Genomic DNA, 20,838 nt, shown 5'->3' with positions numbered 1-20,838 from the left:
TCCGGATGGGTGATAATTTTAAAATTAAGAAAAAGGGATGCCGTCAGTGGGGTGAGGTAGAGGGGCATTTTGGTGAATGTGAAAATAATTGACAAATAATGGGAAAAGGAGGACATCTGGAAGGGTGAGCTGGGGCTTTGTTTTGTTGGCCATAATGACCAAGGAGCCCTCCACGTGCACAATAATGGAAGCCTCGTTTCTTCCCTATCGCCATGGCTGAATCTCATCATACTCTCAGCTGCTAAACAAGACGCAAAAACATACCGGCAGATTTTGCGCTCTCACATACGCAACCCACCGTCGGAATGGGGACGTTTATCAAACTCGAGGACTCTCCTATGTTCTTGAAACAGGTTCCTTCCTTTTATCGATCCAACTGCTCGATTCTTGTTTGTATGTTCCTGTCAAATTCCGTAGGTTGCTGGATTTGTGGTTAGCGACGAATTGGTTTCGCTTGCGAGCTTGTTTGCTGTGCTATGTGCAGCTGTAGTAATTTCTTTCTACTCTGGAAAGATTTGATTCTGTTGTTTGTACATGACCTTGCTTTTGTATTCGTCTGGCGTCCGTGTACCTTCGCGGACTTGGCATTTTCTTTTTCTTGTTTTTATCGAATAAGGATTATCGATACACTGTTTTCTCCTTTTAGTTGCCAATGGGCTGTAATGTTAAAAATCTGGTCAGCTACTAGTTCTGCTAAACTCGGAACCCGAAGGCCGAATATGATTGCTTTTAAGTGGAACTATGGAGTTTGAGGAGTCAAAAAAAAAAAAGAAAAAAAGAAAAAAAAAAGAAAATCGTGAATGCTTCTCCTTTTGCTTATATGCAGTCCTTCATATTTTTGTTATTGGTGCTTATAAACTTGTCTATCTTCTTCCATGGCTCATTTTGAGTGGAAGCCGTATTTTGAAAGTTGACACAGTTGACAGCTGTTAATGTTAAATCTTGTAGAACTTATATTGCTTTGTGAATGACTTCTACTCTCCAGCTCTGGATGGGAACATTTAATTTTCATGAATCGAAATTAGAATAAGGATGTTCCAGTTTCTCTTGACTATGCACGTTCTCAATCTCTTGCCCCTGCACTAGTATTAGCGTTTCCTCAAAATTCTTACAGTAAATTGTCTTTGTTCCCCTTTGGAAGCTCTTCTTGTAAAACTTAGATTTTACCTCATTTGGCAATCAGATAGCTTTCCTTACCTTTTGTTTTATCTTCCAATTATTTTTAGATATTTTCTTTAGAACGAACAACTGATGAGTTGGAAGAACGATGCAGAAGACTACAAAATGGATGTACGATGTTTATGTAAGTGCTGCATTTTTATTTTTTCCATCATCCATGTTAAGGCTATTCCAAATGGAGACGGGAGGAATGAGCATCTTCATTATTTTTTATTAGTTGGGTAGTTGTGATTAAAAAATGTGTGAATTTCTTCATTATCATGCCAATCTTTGATTTATTCATTATTGTATTAACATTTTCATACAACTTGAATTTCTTAACTTCTGTGTAGACATTTTATTTCTTCTCTGTCATATGTGAATTCGGACATTTTCTTATTGAAAGAGATCAAATTGAATAGTTTATAGAGAAATGGTGAAATTTGTATAGAGTTCAAAATGAAACAGAGTACATTGAAGTAGAAGGTTTAGAGGGGTCCAATAAATGAAACTGGTAATGAGGAAGGAATTGAGGGGTCCAATATTTATGGCACTCCCAATAATAGAGATTTAAAAAAAAAAAAAAAAATTATAAGAAACAATACTTTTTGTATCAAAAAGAGGCTACAAAAAGTGGAGATGAGGGTTTCCCATCAAGCCAAGAGGACTACAAAAGAGCCACCCGATTACAGAGATAGAAAGGATTTTGGTGATTAGGTGGTGATTTCAATGTACAAAAGTGGTCTTTTGGAGGGAAGAACAAAGAGCCTGCGAAAGTTGTGCAATATGATAGACATGCTGAGCTTGATGGAAGTCTTGTTTTTCTTTTCTTTCTTTCTTTCTTTCTTTCTTTTAATTTTTTTTTTAATTTTTTTATTTTTTATTGCAGACCATGCTTTAATTTAGAAGGAATGAAAGAATACAAAGGGCATGCAAAAGGTCTTACTAAAGAGCCAAACTAAAACAAAAAAGGGATCCAATATAACAAAATAAAACCTAAAGAATAATTGAAAAAGTTATTCCAAAGTAAAATATTAAGCCTTACTAGAGACCAGGCGTCCTCCCCCAGTCTCTCAAACTCCCTAAAAGTTCTATTGTTTCTCTCAAGCCAAAGGTGCCACATAATCACACAAGCTCCAGCACGCCACAAAAAGGACCCTTATTTTGAAAGGCCGAGGGAAGAAGGAACTCCTATACTGTGGAGCTATACTCTTCAGATTGAATCCTATAAACACCAAATATCTAGAAAAAACAATTCTAATCCGAAGAGGCAAACTGGTAGTTTCCAAAAGTGTGATGAAGATCCTTTGCCGACCTCCTATAAAGGATACAATACTGTGGTCTTGTAGAAAACTTCCTTGTGATACTATACAAATAATTAACTATGTCGTAAAGGACTTACCACACGAAAAGCTTAACCTTAGAAAATCTTGTTGAATTATGGCACAGGAAAAATGTCTCCCTTGGTTTAATGGATTTGGTTCTTTTATATTGAAAAAGAAGCCCTTTAGAGAGATGATTTACTGCAATAAAATATGGTTCTACTCACTTCAATAGTTGACCGGGTAGGAAGTCGTTATATTCCTCAATGGGCCCTTGGAAGTCTATTGAAAAATTGCTGCAGCTGATTTTCAGTCGTATTGAAGTTAGAGTGCAAAAGAGAGGGATAAGACTATGTTCTGGAAGGATATTTGGTTGGGTAAGCAAAATTTTCAATCAAAGTATCCTGTTCTTTATCATCTCACATTAAAAAAGGAGGCATTCATTGCTGATTTTGGAATTCGGATAGTCAATCTTTGAATCTTTTTATGAGAAGAAACTTAAATGATGTGGAAATTGAGGAATGGATATCCTTATCCCATCTATTGTTGTCCTTCAATTTCAAGAATCAAGAGGACTGCTGGACATGGGGCTTAGAAAAGGATAAATTTTTTACACCAAGCTCATTAACTAAGAAGCTTGCATCTGCTGGAAATTTGGAAAATTCTGTTCGTTACAATCAATTATAGGAGGGATGCTCACTCGAAATATTAAGATTCTATATTTGGTAGCTTATTCATGATTGCACAACCGAAAATCCCATGGGTTGATATTTCTCCAAGCTGCTGCCACATTTGTATGAAGGATCAATAAACTCATATTCATCTTTGCAACTGTCCCTTTGCCTCCCCTTTTTGAGCTTTCTTTCAAGATGCTTTTGGATGGTTTCTTACAAAACCTGGAGAGATCTTCAGCCCCCTTAACATGCCCCTCATTGGCCATCCCTTCAAGGAGAAGACAATCCTTTGGTGCAATTTTATCTTTGCCTTCTGTTGGAACTTATGGTTGGGAAGGAACGCTAGCATCTTCTCAGTTGTTCTGGCTCGTAATGGGGGATGCTCTTTGTTTGAGGAGGTTCTCATGAGTTCTTTTGAAGTTACTCGCCTTGTGTACCTTCAAGGCGCTTAGGAGCTCTAGTTTGTGGATTTTTTTTTTCCTCTGACTTGTGGCTGCTATTTTTTTTTTGTGATATTTTTGTGGTTTCCCCACTTTTTGGTTGTAGCTGGTTCTTTTTGGTGTTTTTTACTTTTTTCCCTCTTTGGGAGGTTCTATTCTTGATCTTTTTCTACCTTCTCATATATCAATGAAATTTTGTCACAATGGTTTGGTTTGACCATTGGGATGCATCCACTCTCTCATGGAATATCCCCTCGAATGTTTACTTTATTCAAGACACGTGCCTACCTTTATCTAGGTTAATTTTTTTAATAATATTGTCACCTTGTCACCATATCATATCATCATTTTTCTCAAAAGTATTTTTTATTTATTTATATTGTTTGTGCAAATGTCGACTTTTGTAGGGAAACTCTTGGAGAAGCTTGTAATGGAGACATTTCTTTTGCAGATTCTTTGGAAGGATTTGGTGGTGGGCAGGATGATCCTGTCAGTGTGTCCATTGGAGGTTGTAAGATCTCTTTATACTATTCATTATCTTTACCTCAACTAATGAAGAAGCCATAGGTTATTGTCTATAAAGTGCGGTGGTGCAAGTTGCCTAAGTGACTCCTCTTTTAAGAGAAGTCCTTATCAATATTTATAAATTGTCTCCTGATTTTAAGTCGTCACATTAACGTGGGTTGGCAAGGAAAGTGAAAAGTTATCCTTTATATCAGCCATGATAAAATTTTAGGATTCCTATATTAAGAAAACAACTCTTAACACTTGATAATAAACAAAAGGATATATTAATGAGAAAAGATCATACAAAAGGGGAGTTGAGATAACCCCACAAAGCCAAAGAGTTACAAAAATGACTCCCAATTAGCCTAAATATGAACAGATTGTAATTTATTTATGGAACAGGAAACAAATCTTTTCATTGAAAAAATGAAAAGAGGCTGATTCTCAAAACATACAAACTCCCTAAGGTAGTGAAAAGAAACAAAAAGTATGCAAACAAATTACATAGGAGATATAGATGCATTCCAAATCAGTAACGAACTATCAAGGTAAGAACGGGCTTAGAAAGAGAACACCAAAAAGAACTTCTAATGCTATCAATCTTGAAGACTATTCAATCAAGACAAGGAAGACTCAGAAATTCTTGACCATCCAAAAATTTGGAGGAGGAAACCCATGAATCGAGCCAGAAGGATCCTTAGACCAAATTCTTGAAACAGTAAGTGAACCAACCTTCAAAGAAGAATCACATGACCAAAAAACATTCGAGACCAGCCAAAGACTAACATTCTCCCATCTAATGACTTTGAAAGAGCACCAAATGGATGCAACAAGTAATTATTCTAGAACTATGTTGCAAATTTGCAATATCAAAGATAAATTACAATAACAATAGCCTTTCAAATAGTTTTCCTCTCTCCCAAGTCTCATAATAGACTTATTCCTCTTTGGCATTACTTTCTATATTTATAAGCCAGATCCCTAGTTAATTACCATTATGCAACTACAAATATCCTAATAACATTAAGAAGCTGTTGAAAGGCTTTCCCTAGAAATACTCTCTCCTCTCTTCTCCTCCTCCCCTCTTCTCCATTCTCAGCCTTCAACCTCCGGTCTCAGCTTTCAATCATCTTCTTCTTCTTGAGTTTTGGTTACCCAATAAATATTCTTATTTAGTTAAGTCATCTACTTCTTCTTGGATTTTGGTTACAAGATAAGAGTTCTCTTCCAGTTTGGAATTGTTCATCCAGTTAAGTTATTTTGCATGGTTTAGTTAACGTCATTCATATTACTTCTTTTTGCTATGAAAGTGAGAAGTTGTTGTGTTAACAATTTGTTAATTTGTATTTGGTTCGAAGATGATACATATTTTTTGTTGAGGATACAAAGAACAGGTTGATAATCCCCCTTGCTCAAAATCAATTGCGTTGGTTTGAGAGTTTGCTCGTTGATCTTTGCACTTTCTTGTGCCTTTCCCTTCTTTAAGCAAGTCAGGGATGAAGAGGAACAATTTGTTTGCCCAAATGATGATTTTCTATATGTTGGTTTATCTAATCCGTTGTATGATTTGTTGAATGCATTGCATGGCCAAGATTATTGCTATTATTCATGGTTTTAATGCTTTTAATTGGCATAGGGAAAGGAAAAAAATAGAGTGAGTCTTCGAAGTTCATGGGTAAGTGTTTCAAACGTATGGGTGCGAATGAATTCTCTTGCTCACTATAAATTAGGCAACTGTTGTAGAATTTTTTCTAGCAAGAACCATGGTTTATCAAATATCCTTTGAAGCTTCGATTCCCCGATTGTTTGGCATTTCTCTGCTTCACATGGTTTGGTTTTTTGAATATTGGACATCCACAACCCTTTTTTGGAATATTATTATTAGAAGATTGTTAAAGGAAGAGGAAATCAAGGATTTATGGATGCTCTTGGGTTGTCTATGTCCAGTACATGTAGGCTCTTTGGATGATTCTAGAAGTTGGTCACTTGAACCATCAAGTCTTGTCTCAGTCAAATCCTTATCTCGGCATTTGGGATCATCTTCTCAACGTATAAGGGGGTCTACTTTGCTTTATGGAAGTCCAAAAGTCTTAAGCGAGTTAATATTCTTATGTGGATTATGATCAATGTAAGCTTGAATTGTTTAAGGGGTTTTACAACGGAAGTTCCCTTCTCATTATATTTTGCCTTTGGTTTGCTCACGTTGTCTCTTGGATGAGTATGCTCTTCTCCTTATCTTTTTTTTGATTGTTCTTATTATTTGTCTTCATGGATCTAACTATTCTTAGTCTTCAGTCTTCTGTGGGTTTTCTCCCTTACATTTAAGGATAACGTTCTTCAATTATTAATGGGCCATTTTTGGCTCTATAGTCCGAAGTTTTGTGGATTATTGCAGTTAAAGTTCTTTCTTTTGAATTATGGTTGAAAAGAAACTAATGATCTTATTGCATCTTCCTTAGATCGATTTGAATAAGCTTGTCTGAGGTTTCATTGTGCTCTCTTTCTAAGCCCTTTCCGATTTTAAATTACAATATTAATTGGAATGCATTTATATTTTCCTTCTAACCTGCCATTTCATTTTATATTTGTTGCTTTCGTTAATGTTTTTATTCTGATTCTCTTGGAAGTTCGTATCCTCTGAGGCTATATCGAAGAAAAGTTTTTTTTTTTCTTGTTCAGAAATTTTTTTCTCATTTTCTCAACTCAGTTTTCTTGTCCTGAGGGATGTTTTACATGTGGTAGTTAAATAGCCAATTTGACAGCGAGGTTCTATAGTGGTAGTAGGCATGTAAGATTCGAACTTGTTTTGAAAGAGCTAGAGTATGCCTTTATTTATTTAATTTTATTGTTATTGATAAGAAACCTGGAAGTATATTAAAGGCAAATTATGACTTGTTATTTGCACGATTAATTTGTTCCAGGTCCAGTTATATCCAAGTTTATCACTGCATTTCGTGAACTTGCTACCTACAAAGAACTACTGCGTTCCCAGGTTGTTTCTAGATCCTTTTTATGGGCTGTTTAGAAAGTTCTTATTTTTAATTATTTACTTCTATAGTATTGGGGGTATAAGAGTTTAAGGTTTAGTACTTTTTGGCTTGTGCATTAAGCGCAAAGAAATGCAACTGTGTCTAATTGACCTTAGCATTGAAGATGAGCGCTCATATGGACTTTTCTTTGTAATCTTTCATATTTATTTAGAAATATTTTTGCAGGTAGAACATGTATTATCGGATCGGTTGATGCAGTTCCTGAATGAGGATTTACAAGGAGTAAAGGTAAGTTCTATAAGAAAGATGAGAACTTGTGTCATTATCTAAGCCATCTTTTTATGAGATATGAGTATGTGACCTAGAGGTAAATTTGATGGCTGGTGGTATTATAAGATGACATCTTCTTTCTCTTATCCTTTTTATCTTGCTGGTGGATAATCTCATAATGGGGGTTAGCTTCCATATGGTATTTAAGGAGAAATTTGTCTTCTTCGTCATCCTTGTCGATATGGTTAGAAGTTTATGCATCGATAGTTTGAAAGGAATCAAAGAATTTCAACCACAAGAATCCTCTTTGGTCAGATTGGTTAGTTTAGGCTCGTTTGAAGGCCTCTTCTTTGTGTGCTCTCACCAACTTCTTTGTTAGACATTCTATCTAATATTCATCTTATTTGACATGCTTTTATTTTTCCGTTGTAATCTTTCTATTTTCACATTATTCCCTCCCTTGTGAAGTTTGTAACTTTTGAGCATTTATCTCTTTTCATGTTCAAAAAAGAAATGAAAATTTTGCCATTTGAGGAGCTTAACCATGCTCTAGACTCGTTGATTGTATAATTTCTCATAAAGCTGTTGAATAGAAGCCTATTCTCAGTGGGCACAATTGTAAACTTGCCGAGTTTTTCTTTAAAATCTGCTTCTGCCTTTGCAGGACTCTCGCCAACGCTTCAATAAAGCTATGCATGAGTACGATCAGGTGTTGCATATCTTTCAGAATAATAATTGTGTTTGGTTGTTTATACGTGTATACTTGCTTTTTTTGTTTGTCCTTGGCTTGAAGCCTTCTTGCCAGATGATACATGTTTCTGAAAATTGGTATAGTTGGTGGTTTTTCCAGTAAACTGAAATCCTTTAGTAGGGGAAATTTTACTGATGGATGGAACCTAAACCTTAAATTTATGTATATAATAAATAAATGTAAATTTTCTCCAACTCTGTTAATTTTCATTTGAAATATACTTCATTGCTAGGCTCGCGAAAAGTTTATGTCACTGAAAAAGAACACACGAGGGGACATCGTTGCAGAATTTGAAGAGGTATGCTTTGCTATATTGATATTAAATTTTAAATAGTTTCTCTTGGATAGTCTCTCTCACTTCCTGGGCCATTGATATACACAAACTTTCGAAATTGTACCCTTAAATGGAATTTCAATTGTTTTGATATACTTTTGTTTTAGAAACTGTATGTAGTTTAACAACACAAACAAGGTCTTTTTTAATTTAATTTTAATTAGATAATCAATTTATTTGTTCTGAAGTAAAAAGGTTAATTAATTAATTAATAATAAGATACGAGAAAGATCTCATTCTATTTGGGGAGTTGCAAGAAAATTCGAATTCAACCATCATCTTTGGTAACTAACTCTTGTAAAATTGACCCGACCTATTCGACCAAGGCAGTTGCACAGGAGTGCGTAATGTTTATTTATTAATTTTTTTTAATAAGAAATAATTTCATTAATATGCGAATTTACCAAGAAGGGAGAGTAGCTCTAGGTGTTTAGAAAATCTTTCCCAATTTGTTTAAAGGGAAGCATAACTATAGAAATTAAGTAAAGAAGACAACTAATACCAGCATTATAGATGACATAATAAAAAACGATCTCCAAAGTATGTTTCTTATCAACCAAATTCTTTTGTTCCTTTTCATCTAAAGAGATCTTAAAAGATCTCAAAAGAAAGCTCTAGTAATGTGCATCCTCGGAATTAAAAGAATTTAGTAATAACCCCATCCCAACATTAACCCATAGTAACTAAGAGAGTCAAGAAACATAAGCCTACATCAATCCCACCCCACCAAAATTAAACTCGCCTTTGAGTCCTAATAGCTAAAAGGAACTCATCTGCCGCAAAATAGGGAAGATATCTGAAACATTGAAGATGTTACTAATGCGCATGGAGGATGGAAGTTCTAAACTGTAGGCATTGGGGTTGATTTTGTACAAAATAGGGAAAAGACCAATCTTCTTGTTGGTTAATTTAGAGTGAATTCTAGAGGGTAAGTGAGATTTCTTTAAATGCACCATGACCAGGTCTCCAATTTTGAAATCCATAGCATGCTGTTGAGCATCTGCTCGGGCCTTACAGTAAGCATTAGCCTCCTCAAGATGATGACAAACCTCTTGGTGTAATTCAACTCAGTCAGCCATGAACTCAGCCTCAGCACTAAGATCAACTAAAGAGGGTGAATTAGCGACCAAAAGTTAAGCGAGGGATACAAGTGTATACAATCTCAAATGGAGACTTTTCTGTGGAACAGTTCACTGTATGGTTGAAAGGAAATTTGGCTTGGGCGAGAGAGGTCCCATTTTCGTGGTTTATCACCACTTCAGCAAGGCAAGAAGTTACTAAGAGTTCTATTAGTGATATCTGTTTGTGGATGACTAGTGGTGCTAAAAGAAGGTTGGTTCCAAATTGTTTCCAAAGAATTTGCCAAAAATAACTCATGAACTTAGCATTCCTATCCGAAACAACAGTCTTAGGAATTCTATGGAGTCTAACACTTTCACGAAAAAAAACAAGTTAGCAATATTCAAGGAAGGCATCGTGAGTCTTTTTACAAGCAATAAAATAAGCCATCTTGCTAAATTAATCCATGACAACTAAAAACCGAGTCAAAACCATGTTGAGTTCTAGGTAAACCAAGTATTAAATCCACAGAAAGGTGTCAGAAGATTAGGCTTAAGTTAGGAGATATTTGTGTAATTCATTAGTTAGTATCCAAGCTGAAAATGAATGATATCTATTACTCAGCTTGAGGATTGATTAATGAAATATACAAAAGGGGAGGAAGGATGCCTCTCACTCACCCAAAGTGGATTAAAAAAAATCTACTACTAGTAACAAGAGTTTTGATATTTTTTTTGAGTCATTATCTTTTTTAGCCCTAACTTGGTATAAAATGCTAGTTTCTTTAGCAATTATGACGTAGCTACTCTATGGCTCATTGGAAGATTTTTAAAATTTTTTTAATTTTTAATTTTTTATAATTCCTTTGGCTTTGAATATCTGTTCATCTCATTCCTACGGATGTTTCTCTTAAAAAAATAAAAAAGTAATAAGAGTAGCAAGGTTGTTAATGACTTGGTCAAGTCCAACTATGAAAAAAATGAAATGATTTTGAAAATCTGTACAATCACTTTTGGGTGTTGTCATTCTTATCTTCCCTGTTAACTTGTCATGGTTTCTTATTGTTTTTTGGAGAAGGTCTATTTTCTTCTATATAATATTTGTGAAGTATTTTATTGATGACCTCCCAGTGTTATTTCAGGACCTCCTGAATTCAAAGTCAGCATTCGAGAAAAGCCGCTTCAATCTAGTAGGTTAACTATTAGACTGTTTTTAGCTGTCCTGATCTCTTTCAGGCTTTTTACTGACTAACGTTTTTACTGTTTCGAGGGCGGTAGGTGAATGCTCTTATGAACGTTGAAGCAAAGAAGAAGTATGAGTTCTTAGAATCTATAAGTGCACTGATGGATGCTCATTTGAGATATTTTAAGCTAGTATGCTCTTTAAATCATTTGACGATAATCTATTTTATGATTTGAGTGTTTTTACCATTATGATGTGGACTAAGTCATGTTTATTTATTCATGAGTTAGGGCTATGATTTATTTGGCCAGATGGAACCATTCATTCATCAGGTATGCTTCTATATTTCCGAATCATTGAAATTTCTGGTGTGGAGAACCTATCACAGATCAATATAACTAGAGATGAAGGCATTAGTAACGCAATCATCTAGTTTAATCTCTCTGGTGGGACATTTGAGATGTGATAGAGCGGGCCCTATATTGGGGCTATGATATTTCATTTGGTTATCTGGCATGTTTCTGCATCAAGTATCGTTTTTTATTGGAGTTGAAGTCTGTCATTCATTATCGGCTTGGACAAGTTTCCTCCTCTTTTTTTGATAACATAGTGAACCTTATTCTAATCTTGCACTAGTGAACTACTTTTTTCCTCGTAATTTTTACATTCCGTTGTTTAAGGTTCTAACATATGCACAACAATCTAAAGAGCTGGCCAACATTGAACAAGACAAACTTGCAAAAAGGATTCAGGAATTCAGGACACAGGCACAGCTGGACAATTTGCAAGCTTCCGATTGTTTAGACCCTTCTGTCGTTTTTGATGGCATTCGTGGTAGTGGTGTTATCTCCTACAGAAATGTTGAAGCAGCTCCTAATTCCATTGTGAATGGGAAGGTAAATAGCGTTTTTTTTTTTTTTTTCCTTTTCAGTTACTTTTAAATAGTTGTAAATGTATGCCAAGTTACAAAAACTTAAGGTCCTTTCGGCTGTTATACTCACTTGGAGCATCCATATATTTGATTCTACTGATTTGGAAGATGAATTTCAACATAGCAACCCTACCGATACTCAAGTTTTATATTGGAATTCTTATTTTAGTACGCTAGTGATTCCGAAGAAAGTCGTGATACAAATTCAAGAATGTTCAAGAAGTTGCCATTCACAAAATTTCACAGCACAAGAAAAAAGTTTAAGGCCAGAAAAATTTCCGTCAAATGTGGATCACACTCAATGGAGGCAAAAATTGAAGGAAATCAGGACCGACGCTTGCAGTTGGAGTAAATTAGAGAAGGGTTGATGGATGTTGAGGGTGTGTTGGGGGAATTAATTCACAATTCGGATTAATGTTTGACAAATCGACAAGTTCAATGCAGAGAAGTATTCACCTGAAGCCAAGGACTCATAGATCATATGAGAAATATTCATCAAAATACAGTGGGGAGGCCTCTTGAACATCAATTTTCAAGATTATGAATGTTCAAGAAAAGAAGATTTCTACCATGGAGATATACACCAAAATTGTGGAGATAGACAAGAAAAAGTGATCCAAAGAACGTAAATCCTACCTTACAGAAAATTTTAAGAGCCTTTTTCATCAAGATAAACTCCAAGAATGCTTAAATGAAGGTTTCTTGGTTCTTGATTCCAATTGTTCCAGCTAAGGAGATTTTTTCAGCCAAGAAGAGGAGTGTTTTCTAAAATTTAAAAATTATTTTGATGAGGAAGATGAAGTTGAGAAAAATTGATGGACACGGTTGATGATTCTCCTTTTTATTTGGCTCAGATGTTCTTTGAAGTTGAAGTGCAAGACGTCAGTGGGCATAATTCTTTAATCTTTCAAGAAGATGTACAAACAAAACAGGAAACTGAGAAGGAGAATGAGAATGAGAAGGAAGCCAAATCAATTTCTCACCCTTCATATGAAATTTACCCATTTGAATATGTCAACATTATATTTCAAGATTCATATTCTACTGGACAACCAAACCAATCTGCATGTTCTTCTCCAGATGTATTATGCATACCCATCTTTCTTGACGTGAATTTATTATCAAGGAATTACATAGTGGGGGGCTAGCTGGACATTTTGAAAAGAATAGGACTTTTTATCATGTTTCAACACATTATTTCTGGCCTCAAATGAGAAAGGATGTTCATAATTTTGTTCAATGTTGCTACATTTGTCAAACATGTTAAGACCAATCTGATAATACTGGATTATACATTCCTTTTCCTATCCCTAAATCTATTTGGAAAGACCTTTATGGATTTTGTTCTAGGATTACCATTCACCGAGCATGGTTTCGATCCAATAGTTGTTATCGTGGATCGATTCAGTAAAACGACACATTTCTTGCCTTGTTGAAAAACTTCTGATAAGTTGGAATTGATTTTCTTAAGGAGATCGTAAGACTCCATGGGATACCTAGTCCATTGTATCTGATCAGGATGTCAAATTAAGCCATTTTTGGCGAACCTTATGGAAAAAAATTGATACTAGCCTCTGTTTTAGTATTACTGGACACCCACCAACAAACGGACAAATTTAGGTTACTAATAGGACAATTGGAAACCTTCTTCGGTGTCATAGTGCAAGTTGACCTAAACAGTGGGAATTGGCAATACTACAGGTAGAGTTTGCATTGAATCAGATGAAGAATAGATTGCAGGGAAGTAGTCTATACAAAACTTCCAGTTTAACCACTGATCTTGTAACCTTACCTACTTCACTTGATTTCTGCCCGGAAGCCGAGGACATGGCTGATTGGTATACTGCTCTTCAGAAGGAAGTTCAAGATCATTTAGAGCAAACTAATCTCCAGTACAAGGCTTCTGTAGATAAATACAGAAGAGAGCAAAAGTTCCGTGAAGGGGATTTAGTGATGATACATATCTTTAAAGCTTGATTACCGCATGGATGATTTAGCAAACTCCAGCCAAAACAGATTGGTCCCTATCCAATTTTGCAACAAAGTGGGACCAATGCATAAAAATTGATCTCCCTCCATAAGTTAAGATTTCTTCCACTTTTAATGTACCAGACCTTTCTGCATACCATCTGCTTGATGTTTTCTCCTTATCAAAGTAAACTCGAGGACCTATAAATACTGACTAAGGACTTTGTAAAGAGATCAACTTTGAAATCAGAAATAAAATCTTGGACCTTCGGATTGGGTCAAAAGACTTTCTGCTTCGCTATAAACTGCGTTTTCTACTGGCATTTTTTTTTTTTTGGTTAACTTTGATCGTTATGTTAAGAAGTTCTATTTATTTATTTCTTATTTTTTTAGGAGACCATAGTAATTTAAAATGATTTCATGTATCCAGTGATGTCAATTAACTATTCTTTTTGTAATCTTTGTATCTGTAGGTTCAAACAATAAAACAAGGATATCTTTTGAAACGATCTTCAGGTTCAAGGGGAGATTGGAAAAGGATGTTTTTTGTACTTGACGGTCAAGGTGCTCTCTATTATTATAAAAACAAGGCAAGCAAATATGTGGTATGTTTAATTGTTAAATTTGTAGACTTGCAAGGGATCTTCTGATTGAGCATTTTTTTTTTTAAATAGAGCATTTTCAATACCTTATTCCAGCAAGGCAGCAACTAAGATAAATATCTCAAGAATTATTTTTAGTGGAATATGTGTTTCTATATATATGAACGCTTTACAAGCCCCTTTTTTGTGCTACATGCTTAAGCCCCAAAGGTCCATTGTGCTTTAATGCACTTCGTGCCTTAAAAGACGTCCTGGGAGGAATTGTTAAAAAGCATCTCCTTGACATTGGATCAGTAAGCTTTTGTTTTTTGTTTAATGGGGTCCTATCTACAGTCAATGTTTTTATTTTGTTATAGGTTAAGGAAGCGTTAGCACCATTTTTGGTGGTTTAAGTTTCTAGAAGAATTTGAACCGAACCCTTTTATCCTTTTCAATTCTACATGTTGGGCTTGTAACTCAAATGATTGTATTGTGTAAAAGGGTGGTCATTTGGAATAGAAAAAGAAGAAAAATCAAAATTCAATACTCAATAAATAAAAGTTTTTTCTAATAAAAAAATATAAATATTGTATCTTTATTCCTTGAACATTTGTCGACCTTTTCACCTATCAAAGAAAATTTTGTTATGGTTAAAAAAGATTTTTAAAAAAGTTCTAAAAAATAAAATAAAATAGAATTGAAAACAAAATTATTTATGGAACCAAGAATCCAATTTGATATGGATAATTTTTTTTTTCCTATGATACTACTCTGATTGTTGATGATTAATCAATTTTTAGCTTGAATTTTTTTATTCATGATATTTTGGTACGCTTGGATATCTATGAGATGTAATTTGTCCCACTGAATTTTCATGCAAAAAAAAAATTTGTCCGTGGGATGAAATTCTGATTTATTGTGAAATAAGGAAAAATGAAATGGATGAGATTCTCTACTGGAAGTCAATATTTTGGACATTGTTTTTCAATGGAATTTATATGAAGCTCAAATTTGGCTGCTGGTGTGAAGTTGTTATATCCTATTCTTTTTGCTTGAAAGGTTAATGTGAATTATATAAATAAAATCTTACATATTCTATGCGCATTCAAATCACCTTTTTATTGTCATTTATTTTCTTTCTAGGTGGAAACCTTTTACTCGAGCATTTCCTTTGTGTATGAGTAATATTTGTAGTATTCTCGACAATGATTATGGAGATAGAAATATAAATAAGTATAAGAAGTTTCCTTGAGATCTGATCTCCGGATTTTGGTAAATCTAGTGTGTTTAATATCTCTTCAGGGCCCTCAATCTCATAGTTTCAATCGTTCAGATGAACACAACAACAGTGTCTTTGGCAGATTCCGTTCAAGGCACACTAGGACATCATCACTCAATGAAGAAATTTTGCATTGTTCTAAAGTTAATCTGTATACATCTACAATAAAGATGGATGCAGAGGATTCAGATCTTCGACTTTGCTTCAGAATAATTTCTCCCTCTAAGACCTATACTTTGCAGGTAATGGTTGACTTAGCTATCCTGATGTACTTTTTAAGCCTCGAAATTGCTTATTCATCCTAGTTTTTCTGTTTTCTTCTCAGCTATTTATGTTTCTAACATTTGGCTTGAGTGTTGAGTTCTCTAATCTTGAGTGCATATATCCAGGATCTGCACTTTCTAGTTCGACCTTGCTATATGCTAGCAACCTCTTATAGTCTTTCCTGTTTTTGTTTCTTTTTTATGTCCTTAGTCTGAAAATGACAGAATTTTCCATCTCTTATGCTGCAATGAGCATTGATATGAAATGTGAGTTCTACTTTGTGATCTATCACATTGTGTTGTTTTACAAGAGAAAAATATTTCTTTGAATATTGAACTCATTCATATTGTATAGCCCTAGAATTCAAAGGGAGAAGTTTGCAACAAAAGGAAAATATAATGGGAAAATAAATGCAAGGTAAGTGAGGGAAATCTGGTAACTAAGGGAGGAGAAGACAATAATTCCAGAATATTTTTTAGGATATGTCCGTAAAGATCAATACCATAAATGGTTATTATCAACATTTTGAAATGAGCCAAAGGACAATACAAGGATAGGAGGTGGAGGGGCACTTATCAGGGATAGACTACTACAATTGGAATAAAAAAAAATTTGTTTAAACATTTGTGCTCTCTTAATTAATGAATGGAAATAAGACCATTTTGTTCAACATAAACTTTGTTGATACTTTTTTTTTCTTCTTTGTACCAGGCTGAAAATGAGGCAGATAGGATGGACTGGGTCAATAAAATCATGGGGGCTATCACATCTCTTTTCAATTCTTATTTTCTTCAACAGGTTTGTTCCCAGTAGCTCTTTTGTTTATGCATGTGTGAGTGCAAAGGATTAAAGCATGGATGCTTATTATACAGCCATTTGAATTTTCTGCAGCCATTCCTGGAAGCAAAACATCCGGAGAATGATAAAAACCATTTTGATAATTATAATGTTCAGACACAACATCAAAAAAGAATAGAAGATGGCAGCCAAGGAGATTCTGTTTCTAAGATACTAAGAGAAATTCCTGGAAATGATATATGTGCAGAGTGTGGCACTCCAGAACCTGAATGGGCATCTCTGAACCTTGGCATTTTATTGTGCATAGAATGCTCTGGTGTGCACCGTAATCTTGGTGTCCATATTTCAAAGGTATTCAAATCAAGTTCAATTTTGTTAGTTGTTAACTCTATGGATTTTGGTTTTTGTGCTAGTGGGTTGGGTTTTCCTCAGACATGTTTCTCTAGTCTTTGAAAAATATTGGCCAATCATTCAATGTAATGTTATCTTTGAACTCTAAAGTTCGGAACATGTATATGGCAAAAATGATATTGTTCTACTATGAAAATAATGAAATAAATGTCTTGTGTCCAATATCTACAAGAAACATATGGAGAGGAACATTGGACGCTCAGCAGAAACAATTGTAAAATATTAGGAAATGAGAATGTTAATGCCCTTGTACTATCAAACGACAAAATTATACTTGTTATTTATTTATTCCTACGTACAGAGAAGCTACTTTTATTTTTTCTGTTAATGTTTGTTATTTATTTTTCTATACGGGTTAATAGGGTGTCATGAGATGAGAAAAGTCCAGGTCTCTTTTCTCAAAAGAAGTTTCTGCTATAAAAACGTATATATATAAATAAATAAAGACGTCGGGGTTCCTTTGCCTCTTATGATGTATAAGAATGAATCTTACTGCAAGTACTTAAATTAAGTGATTTGAGAGCGCAAGATTGGTTAATCTAACAAAGTGCTCTCAAAAAACTAAAAATGTTCTAGGTTTAAAAATCGGTGATTAGTTTAAATTAGTGACATGATATCAAAATAAGAGAATTGAAGGACTGTCCCAAAGTAACAAATATAACCAGACGTAATATTTTTCCTTCAACGAGGTCTATAGTCAATGTTTTTAAGAATTGTCAGACATTGCAATTTATGTGTTTGTGAGGAAAATATTAATCTTATCTTGTGAAAAGAAAAACTGATGGGCTTATATTCTGGCTCATGCAGGTGAGATCCATAATATTAGATGTCAAAGTTTGGGAGCCTTCAATACTGGACTTGTTTAGGAACTTGGGGAATGCTTATTGTAACTCTATTTGGGAGGGATTGCTTCTTGCTGATATTGGAAGGTAATATTTCCTTGAATCGTATTGGTCACTTGATGCTCAAATATATTTCAAATTTTTATTGTTCGTACAATCTTCATAGTGTAGCAAAATATTCCTACAGTATCTCTTATTCTCAAGGTAGTAGATATTTACATCATTTTTTAGGCAGCGTACTGATGAGGAAACAGGTTTGTATACAATTTAGTTGTAGTTAATGAATGGAACCATGTAAAGAATATAATCCACATGAGAACGAAGAAATGGAAAGGATCGGCCAGCTGTTGGCATAATTTTACTAAAAACTGTAGGCAGCAGCAAGTATATGAATATTCCAGAGCTGGTATCGATGCCGGATACATGTTTCCACCTCTATGGACTTTACTTTTCTGCTGCAGAGAGTATCGTTGCCAGACATTTTTGGCCAATCCCAAGTTTGTTGTTTTGTGGCTAGAATAAGAAACTCAAAGAGAGATTCTTTGTGGAGAATTACAGTAAATATTCATGGGTAAGGAAAGTAACGTAAAGAGGACCAAAAAAAAAAAAAAAAAAATTTGTGGGAAGGAACTGGTTATCAAAAAATTGATGGAACGAGGTAGTGGAAGAGAGTTTATCACTTTAATTGTATATGTGGTAGTCGTTTCTTATGCTATACAATTTTCATATGATTCCTCCAACTTGTAGTGGGCCATGGATAGAATTCATTTTGATTGGAGCATGCTAAACTTTGTTTAGTGTGATAATTATTTCCCGCCTTAATAATACTTTTGTAGTTTAATGTTACAGAAAAGCAATTAAAGTTATTGGTTTTCTTAAATAATAATAAATAAAAAAAAAAAAGAAAAAAAGAAATGGACTTGTCATGGATTGTATTGAAAAATTACGATGGAAGGTACCACAACTTGCAAAAAAAATACATAATAGCCAAACCCCAACTACACAGCATAAGAGAACAATACAGTCCAAAACCTGAAGCTAACGGTAACACTAACAAAAGACAACAAACTTAGTGAGTGTTGAAGTTTTCCTCTTTGTATTATGGCTGGTAGTCGATATCCATGTATAATCACTGTTCTTGAGTCTGTTGTCCCAAAGAACGCAATTCTAGGCTTATTTAGTGTTTACATGTTGAAGCATTAGACCACTTTGTTGTAAAATGTTCTCTTTGGCTATATGGAATATTGAAAACTTGCAGTTCAAATGAAATAAGCTGTAGCATGTGATGATTGAGGAATATTACCTCCCCTAAAACCAATCGGGAATGGGCAAAACGTCACTGAGGAGCTACATAATAAGACAATAATTATCTCGAAAGATAAAAAGGTAAGAGAACACAACAAGAAACTCTCAATTAGTTCAAGGTCCTTGTACCATCTTCTCTTTAGGCACACTCAAGATCAAACCACTACAATATTGTCTGCCTGCCTCAAAGCCCGACCCTTCTATTTATAACAAGTATTGTCTAATAACTCTCAACAAACTACTTTGCTAATTGTATTGCTCTTTTCTATTAAGAGATATCATGCCAATGCGGCTGTGCTTAGCTTCTGGTTAATATTTTTGCATATTGTATGTAATGATTTAAGTACGTATATATTCCCTTTTTGTTCAACTTATTTTGATCAATAAAATAATAAATGTTAGGTTAAAAGAAGACACTAGATAGATTGTAATGAAATCCCGAAGTTTCAAGTTGACAATTCTTTCTCCTAGCGATGGTTTCAGAAAGTGGGAACAAAAAATGTTTTGATCACTTTATTTTTCTCATGGATGCCATCTTTAACTTTTCATTTCTCTTCTATTGAATTCTAAAAGCAAGAACGTTTTGCAGTGATAACACACAACATGCTGTAGTCACTTCAATTCCGAAACCAAGTCCCAAGGATGCCATACAGCGTAGGGAGAAATACATTCATGCTAAGGTAGAATGCACTTTTTATCTGCATTTTCCACATTTGCTAAATAGTGTATAAGGTCTGTAATTCATTTCCCATTTTTCATATATATTTTTAATTTAATTATTCATAATTCCTTGCAAGCAACCCCACTGCATTATTTTTGGCCCCAATTGTGATTACCTAATCTAGGAGGGGTAGCAAGGAAAAAGACCTCCAGAAAATTCGTTAGTGGAACGTGTGGTATGATTAGTTAGTTTGGGAAGGGCACGGATATTAGTACTGTGTTTGTTGACGGATAGGCCTCGAGAATTGTCTGGGCTGTCTTCTATCTATCTTGTAATCGCACTTCTGTTTTTCAATACAATCAGAGAGTAAGGTAGTATCCTTCCACATTATTATTATAATATCTACACATTATTGTTATTGGTCACTATTCTAGAAGATCATTTAAATATTTTTGTTTTCACTGCATTGATGCCTTTCTCTTGGGATATGTTTGTATTTTCATATTTCTCTCATATGAAGCTCACAGTACCCTTTTCACAAGTTTTGTCATATAAGTTTATTATTTGTAGTTTCTGTTTCTTGAATAGTATGTAGAGAAACTGCTTTTGGTCAAGGATACCGAAGCATCCGGCAACAATTCTTATGCAAAAAGTATCTGGGAAGCTGTCCAAACAAATGACTTGCGAGAAGTCTACCGCCTCATTGCAGTTTCGGCCGTGTCAATTGTCAACAAAACTTATGATCATGCGGTCAGTGTCAGTTCAAGCCCGCATTTGGATGAGGAACCCTCGGGCGGTAATCGAGAATCACATAATCCATCATCGTGCGGGAGAGAGATGGATTCTAATGAGTCAAGGAGCAGTCTTCAAGGTTGCTCATTATTGCATCTCGCTTGTCAAAATGACAACCAAGTGATGCTTGAATTGTTATTGCAATTTGGTGCTGATATAAATGTACGCGACTCTCATGGAAGGACGCCTCTACACCAATGCATCTCCCAGAAAAACAACACGCTGGCTAAGTTGCTACTGAGAAGGTACAATCTGTTCTCTTTCTTCTTCTTTTTTTTTTTTTTTTTTTTTTTTTTTTTTTTTTTTTTTTTTTTTTTTT

General features: G+C 34.6%; 1 protein-coding gene across 3 annotated transcripts in view; it reads left to right on the top strand.

Moving 5' to 3' along the window:
- Positions 1-126: 126 nt before the first annotated feature.
- Positions 127-20,838, top strand: part of LOC111447422 (ADP-ribosylation factor GTPase-activating protein AGD4-like) — a 22,484-nt gene continuing 1,772 nt past the window's right edge. Inside the window, exons 1-18 of one of the 3 annotated variants that reach the window (XM_023086587.1) lie at positions 127-353; positions 1,227-1,303; positions 4,002-4,102; positions 7,023-7,093; positions 7,317-7,379; positions 8,026-8,070; positions 8,345-8,410; positions 10,647-10,694; positions 10,783-10,878; positions 10,978-11,019; positions 11,368-11,583; positions 14,060-14,191; positions 15,470-15,688; positions 16,422-16,508; positions 16,602-16,859; positions 17,727-17,848; positions 19,656-19,746; positions 20,316-20,764. In XM_023086587.1, coding sequence (XP_022942355.1) covers positions 306-353; positions 1,227-1,303; positions 4,002-4,102; positions 7,023-7,093; positions 7,317-7,379; positions 8,026-8,070; positions 8,345-8,410; positions 10,647-10,694; positions 10,783-10,878; positions 10,978-11,019; positions 11,368-11,583; positions 14,060-14,191; positions 15,470-15,688; positions 16,422-16,508; positions 16,602-16,859; positions 17,727-17,848; positions 19,656-19,746; positions 20,316-20,764 — 2,231 coding nt within the window. In that variant the 5' untranslated portion in view covers positions 127-305. Of the gene's footprint in view, positions 354-1,226; positions 1,304-4,001; positions 4,106-7,022; positions 7,094-7,316; positions 7,380-8,025; positions 8,071-8,344; positions 8,411-10,646; positions 10,695-10,782; positions 10,879-10,977; positions 11,020-11,367; positions 11,584-14,059; positions 14,192-15,469; positions 15,689-16,421; positions 16,509-16,601; positions 16,860-17,726; positions 17,849-19,655; positions 19,747-20,315; positions 20,765-20,838 lie in introns of all 3 variants that reach the window. The other 2 variants (XM_023086588.1, XM_023086585.1) reach the window with 2 other exon arrangements.

The sequence above is a fragment of the Cucurbita moschata genome, unplaced genomic scaffold (assembly GCF_002738365.1).
Source record: "Cucurbita moschata cultivar Rifu unplaced genomic scaffold, Cmos_1.0 Cmo_Scf00009, whole genome shotgun sequence".
Classification (NCBI taxonomy): Eukaryota; Viridiplantae; Streptophyta; class Magnoliopsida; order Cucurbitales; family Cucurbitaceae; genus Cucurbita; species Cucurbita moschata.
The sequence above is the reverse complement of the archived record's forward strand: the minus strand, read 5'-3'. Positions and strand labels throughout refer to the sequence as shown.